General features: G+C 41.2%; 2 protein-coding genes across 2 annotated transcripts in view; one reads left to right on the top strand and one right to left on the bottom strand.

The window, feature by feature from the left end:
* The window catches only part of NXPE3 (neurexophilin and PC-esterase domain family member 3), a 47,072-nt gene extending 24,104 nt beyond the window's left edge, over nt 1-22,968 (bottom strand). Inside the window, exons 1-4 of the mRNA XM_038582691.1 lie at nt 22,829-22,968; nt 22,404-22,509; nt 19,729-19,916; nt 16,231-16,536 (exon numbers count right to left, since the gene is read on the bottom strand). Coding sequence (XP_038438619.1) covers nt 16,231-16,323 — 93 coding nt within the window. The 5' untranslated portion in view covers nt 16,324-16,536; nt 19,729-19,916; nt 22,404-22,509; nt 22,829-22,968. The remainder of the gene's footprint in view (nt 1-16,230; nt 16,537-19,728; nt 19,917-22,403; nt 22,510-22,828) is intronic.
* On the top strand, nt 22,343-27,826 carry LOC119877830 (extensin-like). Its single transcript, XM_038582692.1, has 2 exons — nt 22,343-22,800; nt 23,590-27,826. The coding sequence occupies exons 1-2, from the start codon at nt 22,494-22,496 to the stop codon at nt 23,754-23,756; spliced, it is 474 nt and encodes a 157-aa protein (XP_038438620.1). The 5' UTR covers nt 22,343-22,493; the 3' UTR covers nt 23,757-27,826.

Below are 27,826 nucleotides of genomic sequence, written 5' to 3'. Positions count from 1 at the left end.
TAAGAACCACAAGAACCAGTCCAGCAACAACAGTGGTGATCAAGAGGCTGAGACCAGCGCAAAACATTTCCTGTCAATTTTGCTTTAAGCCTACAAGAGACTCATTTTATTTTTATTTTTTTTTTAATTTTTTTTTTAAATTTATTTATGATAGTCACAGAGAGAGAGAGAGAGAGAGAGAGAGAGAGGCAGAGACACAGGCAGAGGGAGAAGCAGGCTCCATGCACCGGGAGCCTGATGTGGGATTCGATCCCGGGTCTCCAGGATCGCGCCCTGGGCCAAAGGCAGGCGCCAAACCGCTGCGCCACCCAGGGATCCCAAGAGACTCATTTTAGACCTAAAGACACGTGCAGATTGAAAGTAAGGGAGTAGAGAAACATTTATCATGCAAATAGGTCCGAGTAGCAAAACTTATATTGGACAAATTAAACTCATATTGGACAAATTAGATTTTTTTGTTCTTGTATTGTTTGTTGTCGTCACTATTTTGTAAGAAGGCTCCACACCCAGCATAGACTTCAATACGGTGCTTGAACTCACGATCTTGCGATCGAGACCTGAGCTGAGACCAAGAGTCAGACACCAAACCAACTGAGCCACCCAACAGCATCCCTGTTCTTGTATCGTTTTTATCTGCTTTGGTATCAGAGTAGTACTGGCCTCATGGAATGATTTTGAATGTGTTCCCTCTATTCCATTATTTGTAAGATTGTGACAAAGATTGTCATTAATTTTTTTTTAATGTTTGGTAGAATTCACCAATGAAACCATGAGGTCTTGGCCTTTTCTGTGCTGGGAGATTTCTGATTCCTAATTCAACTTTCATTCTTGTTATTGGTCTAAGAAGATTTTCTACCTCTTGAATTCAAGATTCATGATTCAATCTTAGTGAATTGTGTGTTTTAGGAATTTTTTCCTCTAAGTTATCTGAATTTTTAGTATATAATTGTTTACAGTAATCTGTTATCACACTATGTATTTCTGTGCTTCTCTGTTGTGTTGTTTTCTCTTCCATTTCTCCTTTTGGTTTTTGAGTCTTTTTTTTTTTCTTTTTAAAGATTTTTTTTTTTAATTTTATTTGAAAGAAAGAAACAAAGACAGAGAGAGCACAAGCACAGAGAGACACAGAGAGAGAGGGAGAAGTAGACTCCCTGCTGAGCTGGGAGCCCAATGTGGGGCTCGATCCCAGGACCTGAAGATCATGACCTGAGCCAAAGGCAGACAGTTACCATCTGAGCTACCCAAGTGCCCCTTTTTTTTTCTTACTGTAGTTAAACTGTTGCTAATTAAAAAAAAAAAAAAAAAATTGGTCATTACTTTCAATGTAAAGTTATTATTTATTCTGGTCTCTATTTGTTTCTGATTTTTCTTTGTTATTGCCTTCTCTACTAAATTTCAGCTAAGTTTCTTCTTTTTCTAGTTCCTTGTGGTGTAAAGTTGCTTATTTCAACTTTTTTTCTTAATACAAGCACTCATAACATAAATTTCACGCTAACATCTGCTTTTTTTTTTTAAATATTTTATTCATTTATTCATGAGAGACACAGAGAGAGAGCAAGGCAGAGACACAGTCAGAGGGAGAAGCAGGCTCCACGCAGGGAGCCCGATGTGGGACTCGATCCCAGGACTCCAGGATCATGCCCTGTGCCGAAGGCAGACGCTAAACCACTGAGCCACCCGGGCTGCCCCCTAACATCTGCTTTTACTGCATTCTATAGGTTTTGGAATATTATTTTTTCCTTTTCTTTTGTTTGTGACACATTTTGATTTGCCATTTGCTTTCTTATTGGGCCAATTGCTTATACAGTAGTGTGCTGCTTAATATTTACATATTAAATATTTAACATTTACATAGATTTTCCAGCTTTGTTTTATTCTTGATCTTTAGTTTTGTACCACTGTGGTTGGAAAATATATTTGGTATGATTTCAGTCTTCTTAAATTTTAATATTTGTTATGTCTCTTTTTATGTGATTTAACCAGGGGATTCTTCTGGGTGTACTTGAAGAAAATGTATATTCTATTTATCTGAGATGCAATGTTCTGTATATACCTTTTAGAACCATGTATTCTGAAGTATGCTTCAAGTTCTTGCTGAAAAAAAAAAACATAACTTTAACAGAAGGTATGCATTTAAAATAAAGCATATCAGGGATGCCTGAGTGGCTCAGGGAGCCCGACGTGGGACTCGATCCCGGGTCTCTAGGATCAGGTCCTGGACTGAAGGCGGCGCTAAACCACTGAGCCACCTGGGCTGCCCAAAGATCTTTTTAAAAAATAGTCATCAAAAAATAAAAATCAAAAATCAAAAATAAATGACCAAAAGCAATGTAACAGAAATGGAGAGTGCTGGGATCCCTGGGTGGCGCAGCGGTTTGGCGCCTGCCTTTGGCCCAGGGCGTGATCCTGGAGACCCAGGATCGAGTCCCACATCGGGCTCCCGGTGCATGGAGCCTGCTTCTCCCTCTGCCTGTGTCTCTGCCTCTCTCTCTCTCTCTCTCTCTCTGTGACTATCATAAATAAATAAAAAAAAAAAAAATTAAAAAAAAAAAAAGAAATGGAGAGTGCTTTTGAAAGTCTCATTAGTAGACCAGACACAACTGAGCAAATAATCTCTGAGCTTGAAGATATGTCAATGGAAACTTCCAAAACTAAAAATCAAAGAGAAAAAAGGATGAAAAAAATGAGAACAGAGTATTTAAGAGCTGTGAAAATACTTTAAAAAGGTGTAACATGCCCCAACAGGAAAACCAAAAGGATGAGAAATATAGAAAGGAACAGAAAAAATATTAAGACAACAATGACCAGAAATATCCCTAAATTAATGTCAGATTCCAAATTACCAATCCAGAAAGCCAAGAGAATACCAAGTAGAATAAACACCAAAGAAAACACACAAAAAAACTACATCCAGATATACCATATTCAAACTGCAGAAAGTCAAGATAAAATATCTTGAAAGAAATCAAAGCAGATTTTAAAAACACTTATTTTGGGAGAAGCAAATATAAGAATTATATCTAACTGCCGAGAAATTATGAGAAGTGGAGAGAAGTGGAGTGCAATGCTAAAGGTAATGAGAAAAAAAAACCCTACAATTCTGTACATTGCAAAATTATCCTTCAAAAGTGAAAAACTAAAGACTTTATCCAAAGAAATTGAGAGAATCTGTTGTCAGCAGACCTGTGTAACAAAAAATGTTAAAAGTTCTTCACAGAAAAGCAAAAGATATAGATCAGAAACACTGATTTGCATAAAAAAGGGAGAGCATCAGAGAATAAATAAGGTGAAATAAAAGCTTTTACTTTTCAGATTTTTTTTGCCTCAACTAACAATTTATTCTTCAAGAGTAATTACTGATCCATTTTTGTGAATATTTTCCTATTCATAATTTATCTAACAGATAACAATTTGCCCAAAATAATAATAGCAACAATGTATTCAATTGCATATGCATGTGTACATATATGTTTATGTATAAGTGAAATAAATGACAATGATTACTGTCATTATACAAAAAACAAGAGGAAGAAATTAGGAACACGTTGTCATTACAAGGTATCTGTACTACCAAAGCAGCAGTATGGTGTTGATAGCAGATCTGGATTGGTTGTAAGTGCACACTGCAAACTCTTAGGAAATCACTTAAAGAAGTAAAATAACAAATATAATTGATATAGTAATAAAAGATAGTAAATGGAATATGTAAAATGCCCAATTAAAACCACAAAAGGCAAAAAAAAAAGAGAAGATAATAAAAACAAGGACACTGAATAGAAAACAATAACAAATATGATAGGCATTAATCTAACTGCATCAATAATCACTCTAAACGTTAATGAGCTAAATGCATCAATTAAAAGAGAAATCATCAGAGTGGATCAAAAAACAAGAGTCAATTATATGTTGCCTACAAGACACTTGCTTTACCTTTTTTATTATTAAAGTATAACTGACATACAGTGTTGTATTAGTTTCAGATATACAACATATTGATTCAACAATTCTATATATTACTCAATGCTCACCATGGTTAAGTGTACCTACCATCTGCCATCCTACATTATTACAATATTATTGACTACATTCCCTATGTTATATTTTTTGTCTCTGTGACATACATATTTTATAACTGGAAACTTGTACCTCTTAATCCCCTTAATTCATTTTGCCCATTCTCATCCTCCCACTCCCCTCTGGCAACTACCAGTTTGTTCTCTGTTAAATCTTTTTGTTTGCTCACTTCTTTTGATTATAAATTCCACATATAAGTGAAGTCATATGGTATCCATCTTTCTCTGACTTTCTTCACCAAAATAATACCTTCTAGCTCTATCCATGTTGTGGCAAATGGCAAGACTTCATTCTTTTTTATGGCTAAGAAATAGTCCATTGTGTGTGTGTGTGTGTATACACAAACACTACATCTTCTTTATCCGTTCATCCATCACCAGACATGTGGGTTGCTTCCATATCTTGGGTATTGTAAATAATGCTGCAATAAACATAGAGGTGCATGTATCTTTTTGATTTACTGTGTTCATTTTCTTTGGGCAAATACCCAGTAGTGGAATTACTGGATCGTATGGTATTTCTATTTTTTTAATTTTTTGAGGAAGCTTCCATACTGTTTTCTACAGTAGCTGCACCAATTTATATTCCCACCAACAGTGCACAAGAATTCCCTTTTCTCTGCATCTTTGCCAATACTTGTTATTTCTTATCTTTTTGATACTAGCCATTCCAAATGGTGTAAGGTTATATCTTAGTGTGGTTTTGATGTGCATTTCCCTGATGAATAGCAATGCTGAGTATCTCCAATGTGTCTGTTGGCCATCTGTATGTCTCTTTTGGAAAATGTCTATTCAGGTATTCTGCAAAATTTTTAATTGGATTTGTTTTTGTTTTTGTTTTTAATATTTTGGATATGAACCCATTATCAGATATATCATTTGCAAATATCTTCCCTCACTTAGTAGATTCCCTTTTTGTTTTGATGGTTCCTTTGTTGTGCAAAAAATTATTCTGGTGTAGTCCCAAAAGTTTACTTTGCTTTGGCTTCCCTTGCTTTAGAATATCTATGCATAAATATGTGGCTAAGGTTGATGTCCAAGAGATTATTGTGTGTTTTCTTTTGGGAATGTTATGATTTCAGGTCTCACATTTAGGTCTTTAATACATTTTGAGTTTAGTATGGTTTAAGATAGTGGTCTAGTTGCACTCTTTCGCATGTAGCCATCCAGGTTTCCCAAGAACATTTATTGAAGAGACTTTTTTCCATTGTATACTCCTGCCTCTTTCATCATAGATTAATTGACCCTAAAGACATGGGCGTATTTCTGGGATCTCTATGCTGTTTCACTGATTTATGTGGGGTTTTACGGTTATGAAATTTGGCTTCTTGTCATCAGTTCCTGAAAACACGTCAGAGCCATAAAGGTGAAATAGGTGTCTTATTCAAAACAAGCCTCTTTTGGAAAGCATTAAGAATGGCAGCTGGCTGCCAGGGGAACCAACCATGATTAGAGGATTGGACCTTTCGGTCCCACCACCTAACCATCTGGGAAGGGAAGAGTGGCTAGAAGTAGAATCAATTGCCAATGGCTAACAACTTACTCAATCATACCTATGGAAGGAAACCTCCATAAAAACCCAATAGGATGAGGTCTAGAAAGCTTCCAGGTTGCTGAACACATGGAGATTCAGGGAGAGTGGCACACACAAAGAATATGGAAGTTCCATGCTCTTGCCACATACATTGCCCTATGTATCTCTTCCATCTGGTTGTTCTTAAGTTATATCCTTTTATAATAAACCAGTAATCTAGTAAGTAAAATGTATCTCTGAATTCTGTTGAACCACTCTAACAAATTAAACCCAAGATGGGGGGTCTTTGGAACCTCTAAACTATACCCAATTGGTAAGAAGCATAGGTGACAACCCAAACTTACAAATTGCATCTAAAGTTGGGGGGTAAGGAAAGAGTCTTGTAGAACTGAGCCTTAATATGTGGGACACAATGCAATTTCCAGGTTGATAGTGTCAGAATTAGGTTGAGTTGTAGACTACCCAGATGTCTAAGAATTACATTGTGGTGTGGAAAAATCCCCCACATACACACTGGAAATTGTATGCAGAATCTTTTTAGTACTTAACACAGAAAACTGCATCTAATATTATACAGTGAGGCAAACTGCAAGGGGGAAAAAAGAAGCAATAACAACAACAAAGCAAAACCAAAAATTATTCTCAATAGCTAGTATTACCTGTTACAAACCACTTAAACAAATGCCTCAGGCTCCCCACCTATGCCAAAACACTTCAAAATCCTATATAAAGTAAATATAAACCCCACACAAAATAAAAAATAACCCCACAATATATAAAGGATTTGTAATGATCTTCTTGGAATTTATATTATTTTCCCTTTCATTTTACACTTACAGACATTTTCAATTAAAAGGATCTCATTAGGAGCCTTCATTTTAAAGGAGAACATGGTATTATTTGTTAATTTTAAAAAGTAATAGAGTAGGGCAGCCCGAGGGTGTGATCCTGGAGACCCGGGATCAAGTCTCATGTCGGGCTCCCTATAAGGAGCCTGCTTCTCCCTCTGCCTGTGTCTCTGACTCTCTCTCTCTCTCTCTGTGACTCTCATGAATAAATAAATAAAATCTTTAAAAAAATAAAATAAAACGTAATAGAGGAAAACAAAAATGACTGAAAATGTCCTATTAGCAGAATTGACGTCAGCATAACAGCCTAAGATATTCCTCCTTTTCGTCCCCCTTTCAACAATTACTTAGGCATCTGTCCACAAACAAAAGTGCCTTTATGGGAGTTATGAGAAACAGAACCATATGCTAAGGGACCCAGGAGTCTCACCCACATGTGCATCTGGTAATAGGCAGACAGACCTCAGCACAGGCTGCAGAAGAGCCAGTGGACCTGCCCCAACTCCTCACGACCACAGTTGGGGAAAACCTGATAAGTACTGACCTGGGCAGATCCCAGTGAATGAAAACGAATCTGTGGAAATCCAGTCTTCCTCACAGGGAGAGGTTCTGGCCCGCCACTGGTGACGCAGTGCAGCCCCTCCCTCAACACAACACAGTATGGCTGAACTATCTGGGGGCATCCTCTCCCAAAAGGGAAACGGGAGAATAGTTGAGTTCATGCTCAGTCCCCCATGCTGTGGAGGGTGCTGCTGGAGAAACCCTATCTCTCCAGCAGCACCCAGAGTACTGAGGCTGGGCCTTCATGACTGACGGGAGGGAGGAGATCAGGAAAAAGACAAATGAGAATATCAAAAGGCACTGAAGGGACTCAGTTCCTGCTAACTGCACTCAAAACTTTAGCAGGAAGTCGATCCACAAGCCTATAGGATCATCACCTGACAATCTCCCCACTGGGCCCAAGAGCTAAGTGATAAACTCACACCTCCCCCACTCTGCAACCAGCTCCTCTCATAGGTTTCCAACTGAGGTGGCAACTCTAAGTCTGATAGGTGAGTGCTATCAGAAAAACAGATTGTTATCTATTGGCAAAGAAGAAACCAGAAACTTGAGTTACAGTGCCACTTTCTGGAAAACAAAAAAAGTTAACAGCAGCTAGCCTGGTGGTTCGTAAGAATCAGAGAAAAGATAAAAGCTTAAGAATTGTGCCACATGAAGAAGCAAAAAGGTGAAGAAGATGCTATCCATATAAGGAGACAACCCAGATACAAAAGGACTAAGAAACAGTTTACCCCGTCTAGAGACAACTAGTATAGATTTGAGGAAGTGTTTGCTACCTTAAATGCAAAAGCAGCAGTTCAAATCTACATGAAAAACCAAGGAAATACATCGTCACCAAAAGATAACAATAATGGCACAATAACCTAACTCAATGGCACAGAATTTAACAAGCAATCTGATAAAGAATTCAAAATAGCTGCTTAAGAAAATTCAACAAAGAAAACACAATCAACAAAGTACATCAATAAATTGAGAAATCTACAAAGACAGAGAAATCATAAAAAAGAAAACAAATGTAACGAATGCAATGAAAAATGCCATACAGAGCATCTACAATAGAGTAGATCAAATGGAAGACATAATAAGTGAGGTGGAAAAAAGAAATTTTGAAATAACCCAATCAGAAATGAATAAAGATCGCTTCTCGGCCTTTTGGCTAAGATCAAGTGTAGAAATGAATAAAGAGAAAAGAATGAAAAAGAATACAGCAAGTCTACATGACCTATAGGATGACAGTAAATGTACAAATATTAAAATAATCAGGATTTGAGAAAGAGCAGAGAATGAAAAGGGGTCAGAAAGTTTATTTAAAAAGATAATAGCGGGGATCCCTGGGTGGCTCAGCAGTTTAGCGCCTGCCTTTGGCCCAGGGCGTGATCCTGGAGACCCAGGATCGAGTCCCACATCAGGCTCCCTGCATGGAGCCTGCTTCTACCTCTGCCTGTGTCTCTGCCTCCCCCCCCACCCTCTGTGTGTGTGTATGTCTTTCATGAATAAATAAATAAAATCTTAAAAAAATAAAAATAAAAATAAAAAATAAAAAGATAATAGCTGCCAACTTTCCAAATCTGGAGATATAATTGGATGACCAAGTCCAGGAATCTAATAGATCACCCAATTATCTAAATGCAAAAAAACTCTGACTAAGACATAATATGACACTGTCAAAAACAAACACAAAGAATGCTAAAAGTAGCCAGAAAAAAAGACTGTAATTTCAAAGGGACACCCATTTGGCTATCAGCAACTTTCTCAGCAGAAACTCTTAGGGCCAGGACAGAGTGGAATGACATATTCAAAGTGTTGAAAGAAAATAAGTGTTGGCCAAAAATACTGCATCCAGCAAAGTTAGCTTTCAGGTATGAAGGAGAAATAAAGACTGTCTCAGACAAACAAAAGCTGAGAGAGTGCATCATCACTAGATCTGCCTTGCAAAAATGCTGAAAAGAGTCCTTTAAGCTGAAATGAAGATACTAATTGGTGACACGAGAACATATGAAGGTATGTAACACACACACCATAAGTATATAACACAATAGTAAAGAGAAATATATGGTCAGATTTAGAAAACTAATTCTATAATAGATTCTACAAAACTCTAATTCTATAATAGTGTGTTAACCACTTAACTACAGCATAAAAGTTAAACAGAAAAGCATCAAAAGTAACTATAGCTACTACAGTTTAATGAATACACAATATAAAAAGAAGTAAATTGTGACATCAAATATATAAATATAAAAGAGAGAGAGTAAAAGAGTGGAACTTTGTATGCTACCGAGGCTTAAGTTGCCATAGGGTTAAAATGGACTGCTTTATCTAAGAGATATTTTATATAAGTCCCATAGTAACTACAACACAACACAAAAACAGAATAGATTCACAAGAGAAAGGAAAAAACAGAGCATACCACCATGGAAAAACACCAATTTACAAAAGAAGGCAGAAACAGAGGAGAAAAGAAACTATGAAAATACAAAACAATCAGAAAGCAATTAATAAGATGGCATTAAGTAAGTCCCTATATACCAATAAATACACTAAATATATGTGGATTGAATTCACCAAGCAAAAGGCAAATAGTGGCTGAATGGGAAAAAAAAAAAAAACACCAGACCCAACTATAGGCAGCCTCCAAAATACTTCAGATTTAAGGATACACATAGGCTGAAAGCAAAGAGATGACAAATGATATTCTATACAAGTAGAAACCAAAAGAAAGACGGGTGGCTACTATATTTACATGAGACAAAATAAACTTTAAGCCACGAACAGTAACAAGAGACAAAAAAGGTCATTATATAATGATAAAGAGATCAATTCATCAAGAGGATATAATAATTGTAAACATATACCAACCCAACATCAGAACACCTAAATATATTTTATTTATACACACATGTAAATAAAACATTAACAGAACCGAAAGGAGAAATAGACAACAATAAAAGAATAGCAAGGGACTTCAATACTCCACTGTCAGCAGTGAACATCATCCAGACAATATCGACAAGGAAACACTGGATTTGAACCACACATATATTAGATCAAATGGACCTAACAGACATTTATAAGGCAATCCCTATCAAAATTCCAATGGCATTTCTAATAAAAAAAATAGAAAAAACAAAATTTGTATGGAACCATAAAAGACCCCAAATAGCAAGAGCAATCCTAAGAAACAAGGATAAAGTTAAAGGTATCATACTTTCTGATTTCAAACTTCACTACAAAGCTATACTACTCAAAACAGTGTAGTACTGGCATAAATACAGGAGAGAATTAAGACCCCAGAAATAAAGCTCCACATATATGATCAACTAATTTTTTTAAGTAATCTATATGCCCAATGTGGGGCTCAAACACATGACCCCAAGATCAAGAGTCATATAACTGAGCCAGCCAGGGACCCCTAGGATCAACTAATATTTGACAAGGGAGCCACAAATATTCAATGGGGAAAGCATAGTCTCCTCAATAAATGGTGTTGGAAAAACTGGACAACAAGTAGATAAATGAGTATACCTATTTCTTAAACCATTCAAAATGGATTAAAGAGTATGTTACAAGGTCTGATATTGTAAAATCCTATGGTGATAATCAAATTGCAATATATAAATATAAAATCAACACTGCTGCACAACTTAAACCTACATGTTATATGTCAATTGTATCTCAATGAAAAGAAAGAAAAGAAAATTTTTCCTTATCTACTGATTACCTATTAGGAAATATTCCAGCCTCCCTCTCTTCTTTAATTGTTGTAAGGATATGACAAACTATTAAGGAACAAACCATGCATGCTCACAACATACCCCCTTCCTACCTATTTCCTCTCTTCCTCTCCTACTCTTAATCTTGTTCCTTGGGTAGCCATCCCAGCTACTCAAGATCAACCAATTTCAGGATACAAAATCCATATGCAGAAATTCTTTGCACTTCTATACACTAACAATGAAACGGCAGAAAGAGAAAATAAGAAAACAATCCTATTCACAGTTGCACCAAAAATAATACAATACTTAGGAATAGGCCTAACCAAGGCGGTGAGAGACCAGTATTCTGAAAACTACAAAACACAATGAAAGAAACTAAAAGATATTCCATGCTCATGGATTAGGAGAATAAATACTGTTAAAATGTCCACATTATCCAAAGCAATCCACAAATTTGATCTAATCTCTATCAAAATACCAACAGCATTTTTCACAGAACTAGAACAAACAATCCTAAAATTTGTATGGAACCAGAAAAGACCCCAAACAGCCAAAGCAATCTTGAAGAACAAAACTGGAGGTATCACAGGGTGCCTGGGTGGCTCAGTCATTTAGGTGTCTGCCTTTGGCTCAGGTCATGGTCTCAGGGTCCCAGGCTCAAGCTCTGCATCAATGGGCTCCCTGCTCAGTGGGAAGTCTGTCTCTCCCTCTCCCTCTGCCCCCACCCCCACTCATGCTCTCTCGCCTCTCTCTCTAATAAATGAATTAAAAAAAAAAAAAACTGGAGGTATCACAATCCCAGATTTCAAGATATACTACAAACTGTAGTAATCAAAACAGTATGGTAATGGCACAAAAACAGACATATTGATTAACAGAACAGAGAGCCAGAAATAAACCCATGATTATTTGGTCAATTAATCTTTGACAGAGGAGGCAAGAATATGCAATAAGAAAAAGTTTCTTCAACAAATGGTGTTGGGAAAACTAGACAGCTACCTGCAAGAGAATTAAAACAGACCACTTCCTTATATCATACACAAAAATAAATTCAAAATGGATTAAAGACCTAAATAGGATACCTGACCATAAAAAATCCTAGAAGAGAGCACAGGCAGTAATTTCTCTGATTCGAAAAAATATATACCTCCTTCTGTTTACTGCAACATTATTTATAATAGCCAAGATATAGAAGCAACCCAAGTATCCATCCATAGATGAATAGATAAAAAAGATGTGGTACATATATACAATGGAATATTACTCACCCATAAATAGAATGAAATCTTGCCATTTGCAATAACATGGATAGATGTAGAACACATAATGCTAAGTGAAATATGTCAGAGAAAGACAAATACCATATGATTTCACTTATATGTGAAATTTTTTTTTCATATGTGAAATTTAAGAAACAAAACAAAGAAAAGGAAAAAAAGACATCTCCGCCCCCCCAAAAAAAGACTCTTCAATAGAGAGGACAAACTAGTGGTTACCAGAAGGGAGCTGTTGGGGGGTTGGATGAAATAGGTGAGGGGAATTAAGAGTACACATATTGGGATGAGCAGTGAATAATAAACAGAATTGGTGAATCACTATATTGTTCACCTGAAGCTGATAAAACACTGTATGTTAATTATACTAGAATCTAAAAATTAAAAAAAAGACCAGCTGAATGACCCATGTAGCCCAAACCAAGAATCAGGAGATACATGGTGCTAAGCCACATGAATTTTATTCACAAATGAAAAAGAAGGCAAAAAATTCAATTTGCTTAAATTTTCCTAAATGACAACTCTATTCTAGGCCAGTGACAAGGACAACCTCAGGGCCTGCCACTTTTTTAGATTCAAAGCCAAGAGGAAACACCACCAATGGTCACTCTGGAGCCACTACCGGTGGTAAACCGGAGTTAACATTACATCCCACATGTTTCACTCTCTGCCTACTGAAAAACAGCACTGTGGTGTGCTGACCTGTCAGCTCGGGGGCAGACCTGACTGATCAAGGCATAATCCCAAATGACTGATCCAGGAATGGGCATGGGACCCAATTCTGGCCTATGAAAATTCAGAAGAGGTTGCTGGAGGTTTCTGGTGGATGCATGCAGCCAAATCCAGACCTGCCAGTGCTCTGGTAACAGCTATCTGAATTTTACTTGCAAATGGAAAAATGCAAGAAATCTCTTCAGAAAGTGAAGAGAACAAACTCTCAAACTGGACATGAACAAGGATGCAACCACCTATTGCTACGACATCCTACAATCCAGCCATGAAAGAGGATGCCATGGACAAAAGCTTACACGAAGGAGGGCAGAGAGAAGACACAGAAACAGCCTCAAGTGTACCCAACTTATCTCCTGACTCTACTGTAAATGACTAATATTCCTTAATAGGAAAGCCAGCCAGAATTAGGTTTCTTCATTTACAGCCAAAGGCCCCAGAGACTGGTGTTTTTTTATAATGAGAGAAATATATATATTTAAAATATCAATGAATAACGGGGAAGAAAACAGGCCATGCTCAGTGAGGGCTTATCAGAGCAAGAGTATTGATCCCCTGTACAACTTTTGCTGGATATTGCTTCATATATCTCCCTTTCATATTATGTGGTATTTTTAATGAAAACTGAGTCTGTGTGTTTTAGAAAATGCTCACTCTCATCACAAGAAAAGCATACTCAGGATCAGAAGCATAGGATGGAAAGAGGATTAAGGGATGGCAGACTGCCAACCCTCAGAGCCTTTCCTGCTCCCCATCCCTCACCCGAAACTTATCAATTATCATCACAGTAATAAACTGAACAGTTTAAAAGTCATGGCAATATTCTCATTTTGGACAAGATGATCTCCTTAGGCAGGGGAAATGTTTTACCGTGCTCTACTGAAAGACCTATTTATTATTTTCAATGTCAGAATTGTCTTAATCGTTTACTACTGCCATCTCCCTTCTCCCTTACGCTTAAGTTTGTGTTGGTGAATAATGAGAGCTATTAGTTGGCATTCAGTCCAGAAGTTTTTGAGAACTAAAGTAGGAATGTTAGGGGAATTTTCTCAAATTCCTTCCTGACTGTAATAACATGAATGATGTGGGACTCTGACCTACCCTCTCAAGTCTTTCTCCCTTTCCCTGCCTCCTCACCGAACACAGACCCACACAAGTTTCTCTTTTCTCTCTTTGTATAACCAGGCTATTGAATGTGGTAAAACACACACACACACACACACACACACACACACTCACAAAACCAATGAAGATGAGTGCCAAGCACACCTATGGTCCTGAAAGTTACTGCCCCTCTGTCAACCTGCAGGGTCAGCTCCATCTCCCAACCCTGTTCTTCAAAGCTCCTACAAACAAACCTCCTGCATAGCACCCCCTTCCACCTTCCATTTCCTCTACAGGCAAGAACTGCTTCAATGTCCTACCCTCCAGCAGCAAACATATCTACATTGCCAATCATCACGATAGTTTTCCTTCTTAGGTCAGAGGAATGAGCATAGCCCCTCCTACAGAATTGATATTAAAATGGTAACAAGAATACTCACAATGTACCATGTTTCTCATCCTACATAAAGTTATAAGTGCCAGGGCACCTGGGTGGCTCAGTGGTTGAGCATCTGCCTTTGGCTCAGGTTGTGATCTTGGGGTCCTGGGATCGAGTCGTGCATTGGGCTCCCAGCAAGGAGACTGTCTCTCCCTCTATGTCTCTACCTCTCTGTGTGTCTCTCATGAAAAAATAAAATAAAGTATCTTTAAAAAACAAAAAGTTAAAAACAAACAAACAAACAAAAAGTTAGGGGGACGCCCGGGTGGCTTGGCGGTTGAGCGTCTGCCTTGGGCCCAGGGTGTGATCCTGGAGACCTGGAATCGAGCCCCACACTGGGCTCCCTGCATGGAGCCTGCTTCTCCCTCTGCCTGTGTCTCTGCCTCTCTCTCTCTCTTTCTCTGTGTCTTTCATGAATAAATAAAATATTTTTTTAAAAAAGTTATAAGCTCCATTTGTGCTCTAGATCCTATTATCTCCTCTCCTTGGTCCATTAATCCTTTTCTTCTCTGGCTTCTCAATTATCACTATCCCCTCAAATTCAAATTCCTCAGACTTCCACTTCTAGCCAGGACAAAGAAACAGTGAAATTTACCCTTCCACCTGAAACAACTTTTTTTTTAAAAAAAAGGCCTGAATATATGAAAAAATGATTTTCCAGACCCTGGACGTTAGACCACAAAGGATAGTGATGCCTGAAAGATGGGAAATACAGGAAGTGATCCTTTGCTTACAGCCTTGAAAGCATTTCCAGGCTGAAGCATAGAGAGAAGATCCCAGGTGGAACCTAGTCAACTACTCAAGCTGAAGAGATGTGGCTGAGTCTTAATAAACCAAGGTGAATCCACAGGACAGAGTAGCAGGAGGAGAGAAGTCAGGAGATGTACAGAGGGTCCCACTCGAATACTGAACGGAGTACTGGAGGGCCCAAGTGCCTGATGAAACTACTGGAGGCTGAAGGAAGAACCACCTGAGAGCATGAAAGACAACGGTAATCTGAGCTCCCTTGGGACTGGAATGTTTGTGGACACAAACATTCCATGGATAGCAAAGCCTGACAGGCAGAGAAACACTGTAATTAAGCTGGAGGGGGATCCCTGGGTGGCGCAGCGGTTTGGCGCCTGCCTTTGGCCCAGGGCGCGATCCTGGAGACCCGGGATCGAATCCCACGTCAGGCTCCCGGTGCATGGAGCCTGCTTCTCCCTCTGCCTGTGTCTCTGCCCCTCTCTCTCTCTCTCTCTCTTTCTCTCTCTGTGACTAACATAAATAAATAAAAATTAAAAAAGGAAAAAAAATAAACTCTAAGCTGGAGCTGCAACCTAAGAAATATCAAAGACCCACAAAAGTAAAAGAACAGCATAATTTTTTATAGAATTACTCCATAAATTTTGGTGACGTATGAGAGGCAAGAGCAAGGGAGAGGGGAATACCACTAAATTCCTTCCTGATGCCAAGCACTGGAAACGGTTCAATAAGACACAGTCCCGGCCCCAGTGGGCCATTCCATAGTCTTCAGAACAGATTCATCAACTTCCTCCTCTGAGTACTCCTTCAGCTTTTGGCCAGGAGTCAGCTAAAAGGTCCCCTCCTTGAAAAAGCTTTCCTTCACCTCTCTAACTACTACAGAGTAGCCTGCTTTCCTTTCTTTACAGTACTTTTCACAATTTCTAATTATCATTTATTATTACTGTATGATTATGATTACTTACTGTTTTCTCCCATGCACAATTAGAATATGAGCTCCATATATGAAGAAATCATGTTTGTCATCTTCACCACCGTACCCTTTGTGACCACCATGGTCTATAACCACTGAAGGTACTCTACTTACTGAATGAAAACAAGAGCTATGACCAGGATAAGTTTTCCGATGGTAACATTTCCCAGGCTAGTTTGCTCCAAATCCTTAGATTTGGTTCCCTTAGTTACAAAGGAGTATACAAAGTACTCACCTCAACCTGAGTAACATTGATGACCAGCACCACCACCATCAACACTGCAAGCAGACAGCAGAAAAGCCGTAGTTTGAAGAAACTGATCCACATTGTCTGGCTGTGTCTTGATCACCCATGGCCGACACCATGCTACCTTCACTCCTCAAAACTCCATTTCTTTGTTCTTCTGATGTGCAGGTGAGCTTTTAGTTTTGCAGGTGAGCTTTTAGTTTAATTTGCTTCTTTTCTGCTAGTATCAGTAAGAGTTCTTTGTATGGAGGAGAAGCTGGGGTTGATTTAAGAAGTACACTCTTCAAAGGACTCCTTCAAAAAGGGAAGATGAGAATACGCGTCATCAGCTGCAACAGCCTAGTGTGTGCTAAGAGGAAAGACACTACATTTCCTCTTCAACCCTCTCAAAGGCCCAAAGTCATGACAAGAAAGCAAAGAGCAGGAGCACAGTAAAATCTGTTCCATATCCAATTTGCTCAAACCCAACCCCAGGCTTCCACGTAAATAGAGTGATATTTGTCCTACAACCTATTTAGGTTTTAACTTTTAAGAATACAGAGAAGAACATCTTCAAACTCTTAGAAATAGAAAATTAGAGTCACTGTTAAATTTCTAGAGGATCTAAGTAAATAAAATCATTTCCCTTCCCGTATGGTTATATAATACCTCTAAAGTAATTATATTTTATCAGCATTAAGAGGAAACCTCATGATTTTATGAGAAGTTCTGGGATACTGTGCAAACCATCCTGACCTCCTCTAGAAAACAAGGAGCAGTGTCCCCCTGCACAGCAGAAAACATGAAATACTCTTTGGATTTTCAGCTCCCCACCACATATATAGAACTGATAATGCTCCCTCAGCTGGGTAACAGGGCACAGGAGGGAAGACACTTGCCCTGGAGATATAGGAAAGAAAAGCTAAGCCTGAGGATTAAGAGGAGATCCAAATCTTTCATCATCTCTGCCAGAGGGAGAGGACTTCAGAGCCTGCCACTCCTAACTGTTCTCCCATATGATTTCAAAATGCTGCCCCCAGTTGTTATTTTGGTAATTGTAAGCAGAGAATGTACTATTTTTTTTTTAGGATTTTTTAATTTATTCATTTGAGAGAGAGAGAGCACAAGCGGTGGGGGAGGGGGGAAAAGAGGCAGAAGGAGGGGGAGAAGCAAGCTCTCCGCTGAGCAGGGAGCCCCACGTGGGGCTCGATCCCAGGATCTGGAGATCATGACGTGAGCCAAAGGCAGATGCATAACCGAGCTGAGTCACCCAGGTACCCCAAAAGTACTAATATTTTGTTCCTAGCTTGGCTTTCCATAGGGGGCAGTGTGGAGAAGATGAAAGGGTGCATAACTATGGTGTATAGGGGACCACTGAATACCTCAGCCGCACCAGCACTCCCTGACGCTGTGTACTGGACCTGGCAAGCCATCCTATTCCCTCACTCTTCCACACTGTCTAATCCATTCCCATGCCACAAGGACCACAACTCCCCCTCACCTCCACTTTATAAAGGAGACAGGGCTAGGCTATTCTAACATGCTCTCCATCCTCAGAATTGCCACAGAAATTTCTTCTCATTTCTCTTCTCAGTGTTTTCACTCCTCTGTATTTGTATGTATTTCCTGTCCCCAACTAGACTATACCAAAAATGACTATTTAAAACACGCGCGCGCACGCGCGCACACACACACACACCCACACACACAGAAACTAGGGGCACCTGGGTGGCTCAGTCAATTAAGCATCCAACTCTTGGTTTTGATTCAGGTGGTGATCTCAGGGTCATGAGACCAAGCCCATGTGGGGCTCTGTGCTCAGCATGAAGTCTGAAGCTTGTCCCACTCTCTCCCTTTGCTCCTCCCTCTGCACTCAAGCTCTTTCTCAAATAAATAAAATTAAAAAAAAAAAAAACAGAAACCATATATCAGAGAAAAAGCAACTTAATAACAATATATCATTCTTTGATTCCCTCATAGTACCTCCCCCTTATATGATATATGTTGATTCAACAATCTACACAACAAATAATTATGGAGGCCTACTCTATACCACACACTGCACTAAATGACAAAAATTCCCATGGAAAAGCTTACACTCATATTAGGCAAGAGGTAGCTCCTCTCCTAAATTAAATAGGAATAAATCCACCACTCCTGGCCACCTCTATAGGGATACTAAGTACTGTGAAAGGATGCACTTAACCATTTGATCACTCCTCAACACTGGCCCTCTCCAACACCCAAGCACACACTCACCCCAAAGTGCCTGTAAATTCTGGAAAGAATGGCTGTGAACTAGAAGAAATAACTCTGTCATCAGGGCCCAACTGCTCCTCTGCAGAAACCCTTCTCAAGGAGCTGGCCATAAAAATCATAGGTTTCCCTCATGCCCAGAGAAGGAAAAGACCAAAGGTGATACTCCACAGAGATTCAGCAGCACCATAGTAAGCACGGTCTGTGTACCATGGAAACGCCAACAGCTGAGAGAAGCTCAGTGTTACTCAGAGCCACGTAGCAGCAGCAGTCAGGAGTGCAGAAGGATGCCAAGGGCAGCAGACTCTAGAGCTACAGGAACTATAGGGAAATAGCAATGCAAATATGCAAGAAGACCCCCACAGCCAAAGACTTCTACTGAAAATCATCATTGGAGAGTCATGCCAAGGAAGACCTAACTTCCTGCTGGGAGCAAAGAGAGCACTGAGTTTTGAGAGACCCATTTGTACACATCTAAGTAGATGTGGCTGGAGGCGCACTTAGACCTCTTGAAAAGACATATATTAAAATGTTGATAGTTGTCACCTCTGTGCGGTTTTCTTTCTCCTTAGTCTTTATCTTTCTGTCTTAACTTTTCACCAGGAAATAAAAATTACAAATATAAAGACAAGCAAAATGTAAAACGCATGGTGTGTTGGGTCTTTCACCAAAGCTTATTAAGACAACTTACCAGGGGCGCCTGGGTGGCTCAGTCAGCTGAGCGCCTACCTTGGGCTCAGATCATGATCCCAGGGTCCTGGAATCAAGCCCCATGTAAGGCTCCCGCTCAGTGGGGAGCCTGCTTCTCCCTCTCCTCCCTGCTCATGCTCTCTCTCACTATCTCTCTCGCTATCTCTGTCTCTCAAATAAATAAATAAATAAAATCTTAAAAAAAGAAGACTACTTACCAGCCAATCTAACTTCCTTATGACCTATCCTAAAAGCAAGTTTCTAAAAGTAATAATTAAAGATAAGCCATAAGGAGAAACAGAGCATTAAACCAAATATAGGAAAACAATTCAAAATGAAAAATTTCAAAGTTGAAGGAAGAAATCTCTAACCATTCTCTACTATTTTTCTACAAATATAAAACCTAGGCATTTTAAGTTTATTTGCAAAGACAGCAGGACAATATCATTTGAGATCTCAAATTACCTTAGAATTGAGTAAAAACAAAAGGGTTAAATAGGAATGACTCTAACAAAAAATTTCCTAAATCAACCAAAAATAAAAATATATAATGTGATTTACCTTTTTTTATAAATGTCCGGTTCCCAAGGAGAGATGCTTATTAGAACTAAGAAATTAGAGCTTACATCTAACTTTCCTTCCAGTGTAAAGTCCTGAATTCAAGCAATCGTGAAAGCAGCACTTATTCTTGTCTTGCCATATTCAAATCATAGGTTGATACTTTTTTCATTTGTATACCATTCTTCCTTCTACAACAGGGATAAACACATGACACACAGGTTAAAGATACTGAAATTAAGGAAAACATATTTGAAATCAAGAGTATAATTTTATACCAAGATGTACATAGATTTTGGTATAACATAGTAGGAAAAACATTTCCTTTACTATCAATAAAAAAACAATAACTGGCTATTTATATATGTGAACTTAAATATGGCAAGTCATGCTCAGACCTAAGCTGAAGGTCAAAACCTTATAAGTAGCATTATAACTGGAAAAAATAAATAAATAAAATAAGTAAATAAATAAATAAATCAAAGATAGAAGCACCCTATGTTACTTTTTCTTAAAGACTAGAATAATCATGTACTTAACAACCCATCCTACCACAATAGAAAACAAGATAGATCCAAAAGTTATGATTACTCCAGGAGAAATTTAAATTTGAGCAGTCTGATTTTCAAATCTTTCTAATCTGCCAGTCCACCACTTAGTCATGCTTCATATTTAGGTTTGAAGGACAAGCAAAATGTAAAACGCATGGTGTGTTGGGTCTTTCACCAAAGCTTATTAAGACAACTTACCAGGGGCGCCTGGGTGGCTCAGTCAGCTGAGCGCCTACCTTGGGCTCAGATCATGATCCCAGGGTCCTGGAATCAAGCCCCATGTAAGGCTCCCGCTCAGTGGGGAGCCTGCTTCTCCCTCTCCTCCCTGCTCATGCTCTCTCTCACTATCTCTCTCGCTATCTCTGTCTCTCAAATAAATAAATAAATAAAATCTTAAAAAAAGAAGACTACTTACCAGCCAATCTAACTTCCTTATGACCTATCCTAAGAACCCCAGACTACCTCTCTGCACCTGTCTTCCTATCCCATCTTGCGAGAGAATCACAGTGATTGCTTACATCACTTGGAATTAAAATTGTCAATAACATCAATGAGACAGTTGAGTTCAGTACTAAAAAGAAAATTAGGCAGCAAACCCATGCCCTAGGGAACTAAAGTTCTTGGACAACCATTTAACAAAGACAATAATGTACTAGAGGATAACCACACATCCAGTTTCTGGGACAGTTCCCGTCCTAAATACCCTGAACTGCTATCCTACATAAATGTAATTGTACTTATCAGACCAAGTGTCTAGAATTTTAATTCAGAGTACAAAGACTACTTCACAAAAGACAATCAGATTTACATGGACAATACCCAAATTTAAATATTTATATATCAGGGGAGCCTGTGTGACTCAGTCAGTTAAGCATCTGACTCTTAATTTCAGCCCAGGTCATGACCTGAGGGTTGTGAGATTGAGCCCCACATTCAGGCTCCATGCCTCCCCCAAATTTATATATTAAACTTTCCAAATTGCAGCTATAGAACTCATAAATACAGAGAACAAACTGCTGGTTGCCAGAGGGGAGGGGAATCAGGGGGATGGGCAAAATAGGTGAGGAAGATTAAGAGATACAAACTTCCAGTTACCAAATAAGTAAGTTATGGGGATGCAAGTATAGCATAGGGAATATAGTGAATAATATTGTAATATCTTTGTGCGGTGGCAGGTGGTAATTACACTGATCATGGTGATCATTTTGTAATGTATATAAATGTCAAATCACTCTGGTATACACCTGATACGAACAGAACACTGTATGTCAACTGTACTTCAATAAATAAATAACAAAGAGCAGGTATATTTCATAAGGTGCTGGGTAAGATCTTGAAACTTAACGAGCCAGGATCTAGAGAAAGAACTGGAGACCTATCCAAGAACATGACAGTGATGGGTCACCAAGTAAGGTCCATCCTTGGATGAAGAAGAAACACAGCAGAAGTCTGCAGGACTTGTTTCCCCTGATTCCATTTCTCTGTCATTTATCCCCACTTCACACACCCAAAGTGCTGACTCACCACCCCGGCCTTCCCTCGCCCTTCTTCCAAAGCAGCACCCCATGCTTTCACGGGAGGAGGGAATGAGAAGGAAACAACAAATCAGTTAAATAAGTCAGAGGGCGGTGAATGCTGTAAGAAAAAAGTAGGGCACAGTGATAGCCTATGTTCTTTAACCTGGCATGCACATTAATATCACATTAATATCATCCTGTGAGCTTTTAACAATGCCAATGCTTAGACTAGACCCAACTAGCTGAATCAGAAGCTGTGGGATCAGGACCCAAAAAAGAGCTTTTTAAAAAGGGTCTCCAGGAAATCCCTGGGTGGCTCAGCGGTTGAGCGCCTGCCTTTTGTCCAGGGCGTGATCCTGGAGACCCGGGATCAGGTCCCGCGTCGGGCTCCCTGCATGGAGCCTGCTTCTCCCTCTGCCTGAGTCTCTGCCTCTGTGTGTGTGTCTTTCGTGAATAAATAAATAAAATCTTTAAAAAAAAATTAAAAAGGTCTCCACACGACCACAATATGCAGCCAAGTGGGGGAGCCACTAGTCTGGGGTGGCCAGCGGTGTTGGTAAGAGCGGGTCAGCGACGGCCTTTCCAAAAGGATGTCTGAATCGTAACTTACGCCGTGTCCTCGGGACAATCTGACGCCAGGGTGACGGGGAGAGCCACCTCACTTCGGTCGTCGGTCGGTTCCTTCATCCCCTTTCTCAGCATGCGTCAGGCCGAGGCTGTGGAGAGAAGAGGCCCAGCGCGGTCAAGGGGGCGCCGAACCCACACGCCCCACACGCCCCACACGCCGCGGAGCCGGAGCGTGCGGCCGCCTCCTCGGCGTTGTCAGGCGCTGGCGGCGCCGCCCGCCTCAAGCACACCCCGAGGCGCCCGGCGATACGCGCCCGGAGGAGGGGGAAGGCCCCGGAGCCGTGCGCTTCTTCATCTTTGGGAAACGGGCAGCCATCCTCCTGCAGGGCAAATCGGGGCAAGGGAGGAACATTTCACAGACCATTACCCACGACACTCGGGTAAGTGCTGACAGCGAGCGCCGCTTACCACCGCGCCAGCGGCCTGGGATCCCGCGGCGGGGGCCACCGGCCAGGGCGCCCACATCACACCGGCAAGGTCGCTCGCCCCGCCCCGCCCCGCACGACCTGAGCCCGGGGGCCCGGGGCGTCAGCGCAGGGACGCCGGGGGAGGTCGGCGCGCGACGCCGTCGCCGGGCAAGCGGCCGCGGGCCGGAGGAGGGGGCCGCGGACCTCGGCAGCAGCCCCCGCGCCTCAGGGGTCGGCGCGTGCGGAAGCGGGGCTTCTCGGGCCCCCGCCCGGCGCCTGCGCACAGCCGCGCCCCCCGCGCTCCCCGCCGCGCGCAGCCGTCCGCGGGGCTCCTCCGGCCGCCGGGCATCCGCACGCGCGAGCCCGGCTTCCTGGCCCCGCGGCGCCTCCTCACCCCCGACCCCCGGCTCCGATTGGTCGAACGCCGGGAGGGGCGGGGCGAGGGCGCTGAGTGACGGCGGCGGGCGCCGGCCGCGGGGGCGGGGCCGCGGGGGGCTCCGGGGGGCTCGGCCCCGCCGCTCCCGCCCCCGAACTCCGGGCTTTCCCGGGGACCGTCTGTTCCAAGGCTTTGTTGTCGCCGCCGAGAGCGGTGGAGCCGGAGAAGCAGCTGCCCGCGCCGTCTCGGCCGTCGGGGCGGGTGTACGGTCTCCTCTGCTGGAAACAGGCGGCCTCGCGTGAGCGCCGAGCCGGCCGCCCGCCTCCGGCCTGCCTGACACCGCCCTCTAAACCGCCCGCCTTTTACTCTCCCTGCACGTTGTACAGGTCTCCCGGCAAAATGCCTGCAGACGCCCCCGCCGACCCCGACCCCGACCCCCCCCGGCCCCGCCCCCACCCCCACCCGCCGCTCCGGGGTGTCCTGGCTCGGACCTTCGTCTACGCAGAGAAACGTCCCCAGGTACGTGAATTCGGGAGCCCACAGGAGTCCTTAGGAGACAGAGGACCTGCCCCCGGAGCTGGGGGGTAATGGGGTGCATGGGACTTACCCGAGCCAAACGCAGACTCTAAAAACAGACCTACCCCCAGACCATCATCCCAAGGTTGAAGAAGAAAACAATACAAACCGCAACTAACCTTAATTAGTTTTGCGTTGACTGACCACGGTGGACTCTGCGTGCTCACTCGGAGGCTTTCACGGCGGGACTGCACGCTTGGGTGACTAGACCCGGGGATGCAATAGAGAGTTCGTGCCTAGGGCGCTCTTCTGGAGAAGCCACTTTTCTCCTTCCTTGGGAAATTCAGCCTCCCAGGGCCCTGGCTTCGGTTCCCTCTGTGCCAGATGAGGAGCCCCACTGGATAACCGTGTGCGCTAAGTCCCATCTCCCAGACGCCCCATCGCTTATCATTCACAGTCCCGCTGCCTGGCAAGTGGCAAATGCTAAAACAGGGCCCACCGACTTGCAGGTCGTGGTTTTGGCGCACGGGAGGGACCCCCGATAACCCCATTCTCACACAGGCACTCATAACCGAGGCATTTGGGTCATCTTACATATATACAGTCATTACAGCCACAAGCAAGAATCACCAGGACCAGAGAAACCTGCCTGTCACTACCAGATACTTTATTTTTTAATTTACTTTTTTTTTTTTTGATACTCTAAAATAAGTGCAAAGTCACCACACTCCCAACAAAAAAATGCCATCATTCAGAAAATATGCAATTTGGGTCTTAGCCTGAACTGGGCCCGACACACAGCTTTGCTTCTTCCTAGCAGTGTCATCCTAGGCAAAGTACTTACCTTCTCCGGGCTCAGTTCCTCAACTGTAAATTAGGGGCAACACTACCTGCACTTAGGAATAAATAAAGTGGCAAATGAGAAATTCCTTAGCACATTGTCCCTAATCTCTCCCTCTTAAATTCCCTATCTCAGGTTATGACACAGCATAAGGAATTTCTGAATACTACATTTATGATAATCTAACTTTGAAAGCTGGGGAAAAAATGAGGATGTGAGATTTGGTATGTCATAATACAAAACCAAAGGAACTGTTCATTGCTGACCTATCTGCAAAAAAGTTTAGATGCTAATGGTTCAAAACTCGATTTCTCTAAGCAAACAAAGCATGGGGGCACCTGGGTGGCTCAGTCAGTCAAGCATCTACCTTGGGCTCAGGTCATGATCCCAGGGTCCTGGGCCATGTCTGGCTGTCTGCTCAGCAGATAGCCTGCTTCTCCGTCTCTGCCTACTGTTCCTCCTCCTCTCTCTCTCTCTCTCTCTCTCGCTCTCACTCTCTCTGTCAAATAAATAAATAAAATTTAAAAAAAAGAAAAGAAAGCATGGATCTTAAAGTTAGATAAGCAAAAAAACAAATTAAGCCTATTTCTGATGTAGCTACCTTGGGGAATGTTTACCAGCAATCTGGCTTCATCTCTGATGAAGCTTGGGGCACAAGAACTTCTGAGCCCATGTCAATTCTTGATTCAGTTCCTTTGCTTCTGAACCCTTTGAAAAAGTGTCTAAAAGCCCCTCAAATGCATTCTTCAAAATAAGTGACTACAGTTACATTAGGTACCAACCCCCCTAATCCCAAAACACCATAGACTATGAGAAGATGCTGCCAAGGGTAGGAGATAGAAAGGAGATATTTGGTGCCTGTATTAGTCTGTTCAGGCTGCCATAATAAAATGCCGTAGACTAGGTGGTCTAAACAACAGAAATTTATTTTCTCACAGTCTGGAAGCTTAAAGTTCCAGATCAAGGTGTCTGGTGATTACAGTTCCTGGTGAGAGCTCTCTTATTGGCTTATAGATGAACACCTTCTCACTGTTTCCTTTTTTTTTTTTTTTTTTTTTTTTTTAGGAACTGTGTGAGATGCCTGGGTGGCTCAGTTGGTTATGTGTCTGCCTTTGGCTTTGGTCATGTCAAGACCCAGAATTGGGCTTGCCACTCAGTGGGGAGTCTAATTCTCCCTTTCCATCTGCCTCTCCCCCCCCCCCCACTTATGCTCTCTTACTCTTTCTCTCAAATAAGTAAAATATTTAAAACTAAATAAATAAAAATAAAAATAACTCTGTGCCATTTCATGGGTGGAGGGGCTAGGATTCAGGCACTTGGAGGCCTCAGGAGCTCTGCTGGGCAGTGCAAAGGAGTTCTCCTCCTGCTACTTCCATATCTGGTCTTTGAATTCTTCTCGCTGTGTTGATCCTCCTTCTCAGGTGGCCATAGCTCCCTCTTCTGCTGTATAGCATAGTCCTTAAACCACCTGGCCTGTTTGGCAATCTAGAACATAGCCCCAGGGAAGGTGAAGTAGCATGTTTTCTGAAATACATCCAGCTTCACCCCCATCTTGTTTTTCCATCCTCTTCCTCTTATAAGGATATCAGTCTCATTGGATTAGTGCTCTACCCTTATGACCCCTTTTAACCTTAATTGCCTCTTGCTGAGAAAGGCAGTCTCATGCATGCAGTCTTTCATAATATGACCTTGGCTTGGAACACTTCTTTACCAAGAGATGAAAGAGTCCTCCCAGCTTGTGCCAGATATTTTGCTCTATATGGGACTTTGTGTATTCCTTTATTTTGTTTAAGACACCTAAGAGTTCTTTTACCCTTCCACCATGTGAGGATACACTAAGATGGCCATCTGTGAACCAGAAAGCTACCCTCACCAGCCACTGAATCTGCTGGTACCTTGATCTTGGACTTGTCAGCCTCCAGAACTGTGAGAAACATATTTATGTTGCTTATAAGCCACTCAGTCCATAGTATTGTTCGGGCAGCCCAAATGGACTAAGACACTTATACTATACACTCAAAACAGTTTTCCAAGGTTACTTAGGTCATTTTCCTTTTTCTTAGACCATTCAGTGAATTTATGTCATACACCTAATGCTTAGATTCAGTTGTCATAGTCTATACTCCATCATAAGATCCCCTGACATCCTACTTGAAATTTCGGGGGTAAAATGTACATGTAAAAAACTTCAGTCTTTGTGTACTATTCTATTAGTTTTAAAGGTCAGTATGTGATGATAAAGAGGTCAATTCATCAAAAATATCTAACAATTGTAAATATTTAGGTATCCAACATCAGATATAATACCTAAATATATAAGCCAAATACTACCAGAACTAAGAGGAGAAATACAAACCAATATAATAATAGTTGAAGACTTTAATATTCCATTCTCAACAATGAATAAATTATCCAGAGAATCAATAAGGAAACAGGCTTAACACTAAGACCAAATGGATCCAATAGACACAAACAGAACATTCCATCCCAGAGCAGCACAACACGTTCTTCTCAAGGGCACATGGAATATTTTTAGGATAGATCATGTGAGGTCACAAAACAAGTCTCAACAAATTAAGGAAAATAAAATTACATTGAGTACCTTCCAACCACAGTGAAATGAAATTAGAATTCAATAACAGGAGGAAAACTGGAAAATTCACAAATACATGAAAATTAAACACATTCCTGAACTACCAATTAATCAAAGAAGAAAATAAAGGGATATAAAAAACATTTTGACAGATGAAAATAAAAAGGCAAAATATCAAAATTTATGGGATGCAGCATAGTTCTCAGAATTGTCAACTATATTTAAATTTTAGAACTTTAACTTAAAAATAAAAAGCATCAGAGCAGAAGGATCTATAGTCTAAGGGGCAGAATAAAGGGGTAAAAAGGTATGCAGGGAGGGACTGATAACTGATAGATGATCAGACTTGTGAAACTACCTGGGGAAACCTTCTTAAATGTGTACAGCAAACCTAGTGAAATATCTGGAAAATGAAGAGTGGGTATATAGCAGATCACAGGACTGAAAAAAATAGGGCAGTTTTCAATTCCAAGAATTTTTTTTTAGATGCAAGATGGGGCACCCGAGTAGCTCAGTCAGTGGAGTGTCCGACTCTTGATTTTGGCTCCAGTCATGATCTTAGTATTGTGACTGTTGTGAGCTAGAGCGCCACTACTGGCGCCATGCTCAGCAGGGAGTCTGCTTGAGATTCTCTCTCCCTCTCCCTCTGCCCCTCCTCCCATTCACATGGGCA

The sequence above is a fragment of the Canis lupus genome, chromosome 33 (genome assembly GCF_011100685.1).
Source record: "Canis lupus familiaris isolate Mischka breed German Shepherd chromosome 33, alternate assembly UU_Cfam_GSD_1.0, whole genome shotgun sequence".
Lineage (NCBI taxonomy): Eukaryota > Metazoa > Chordata > Mammalia > Carnivora > Canidae > Canis > Canis lupus.
This window is presented reverse-complemented; position numbering and strand designations above follow the sequence as displayed.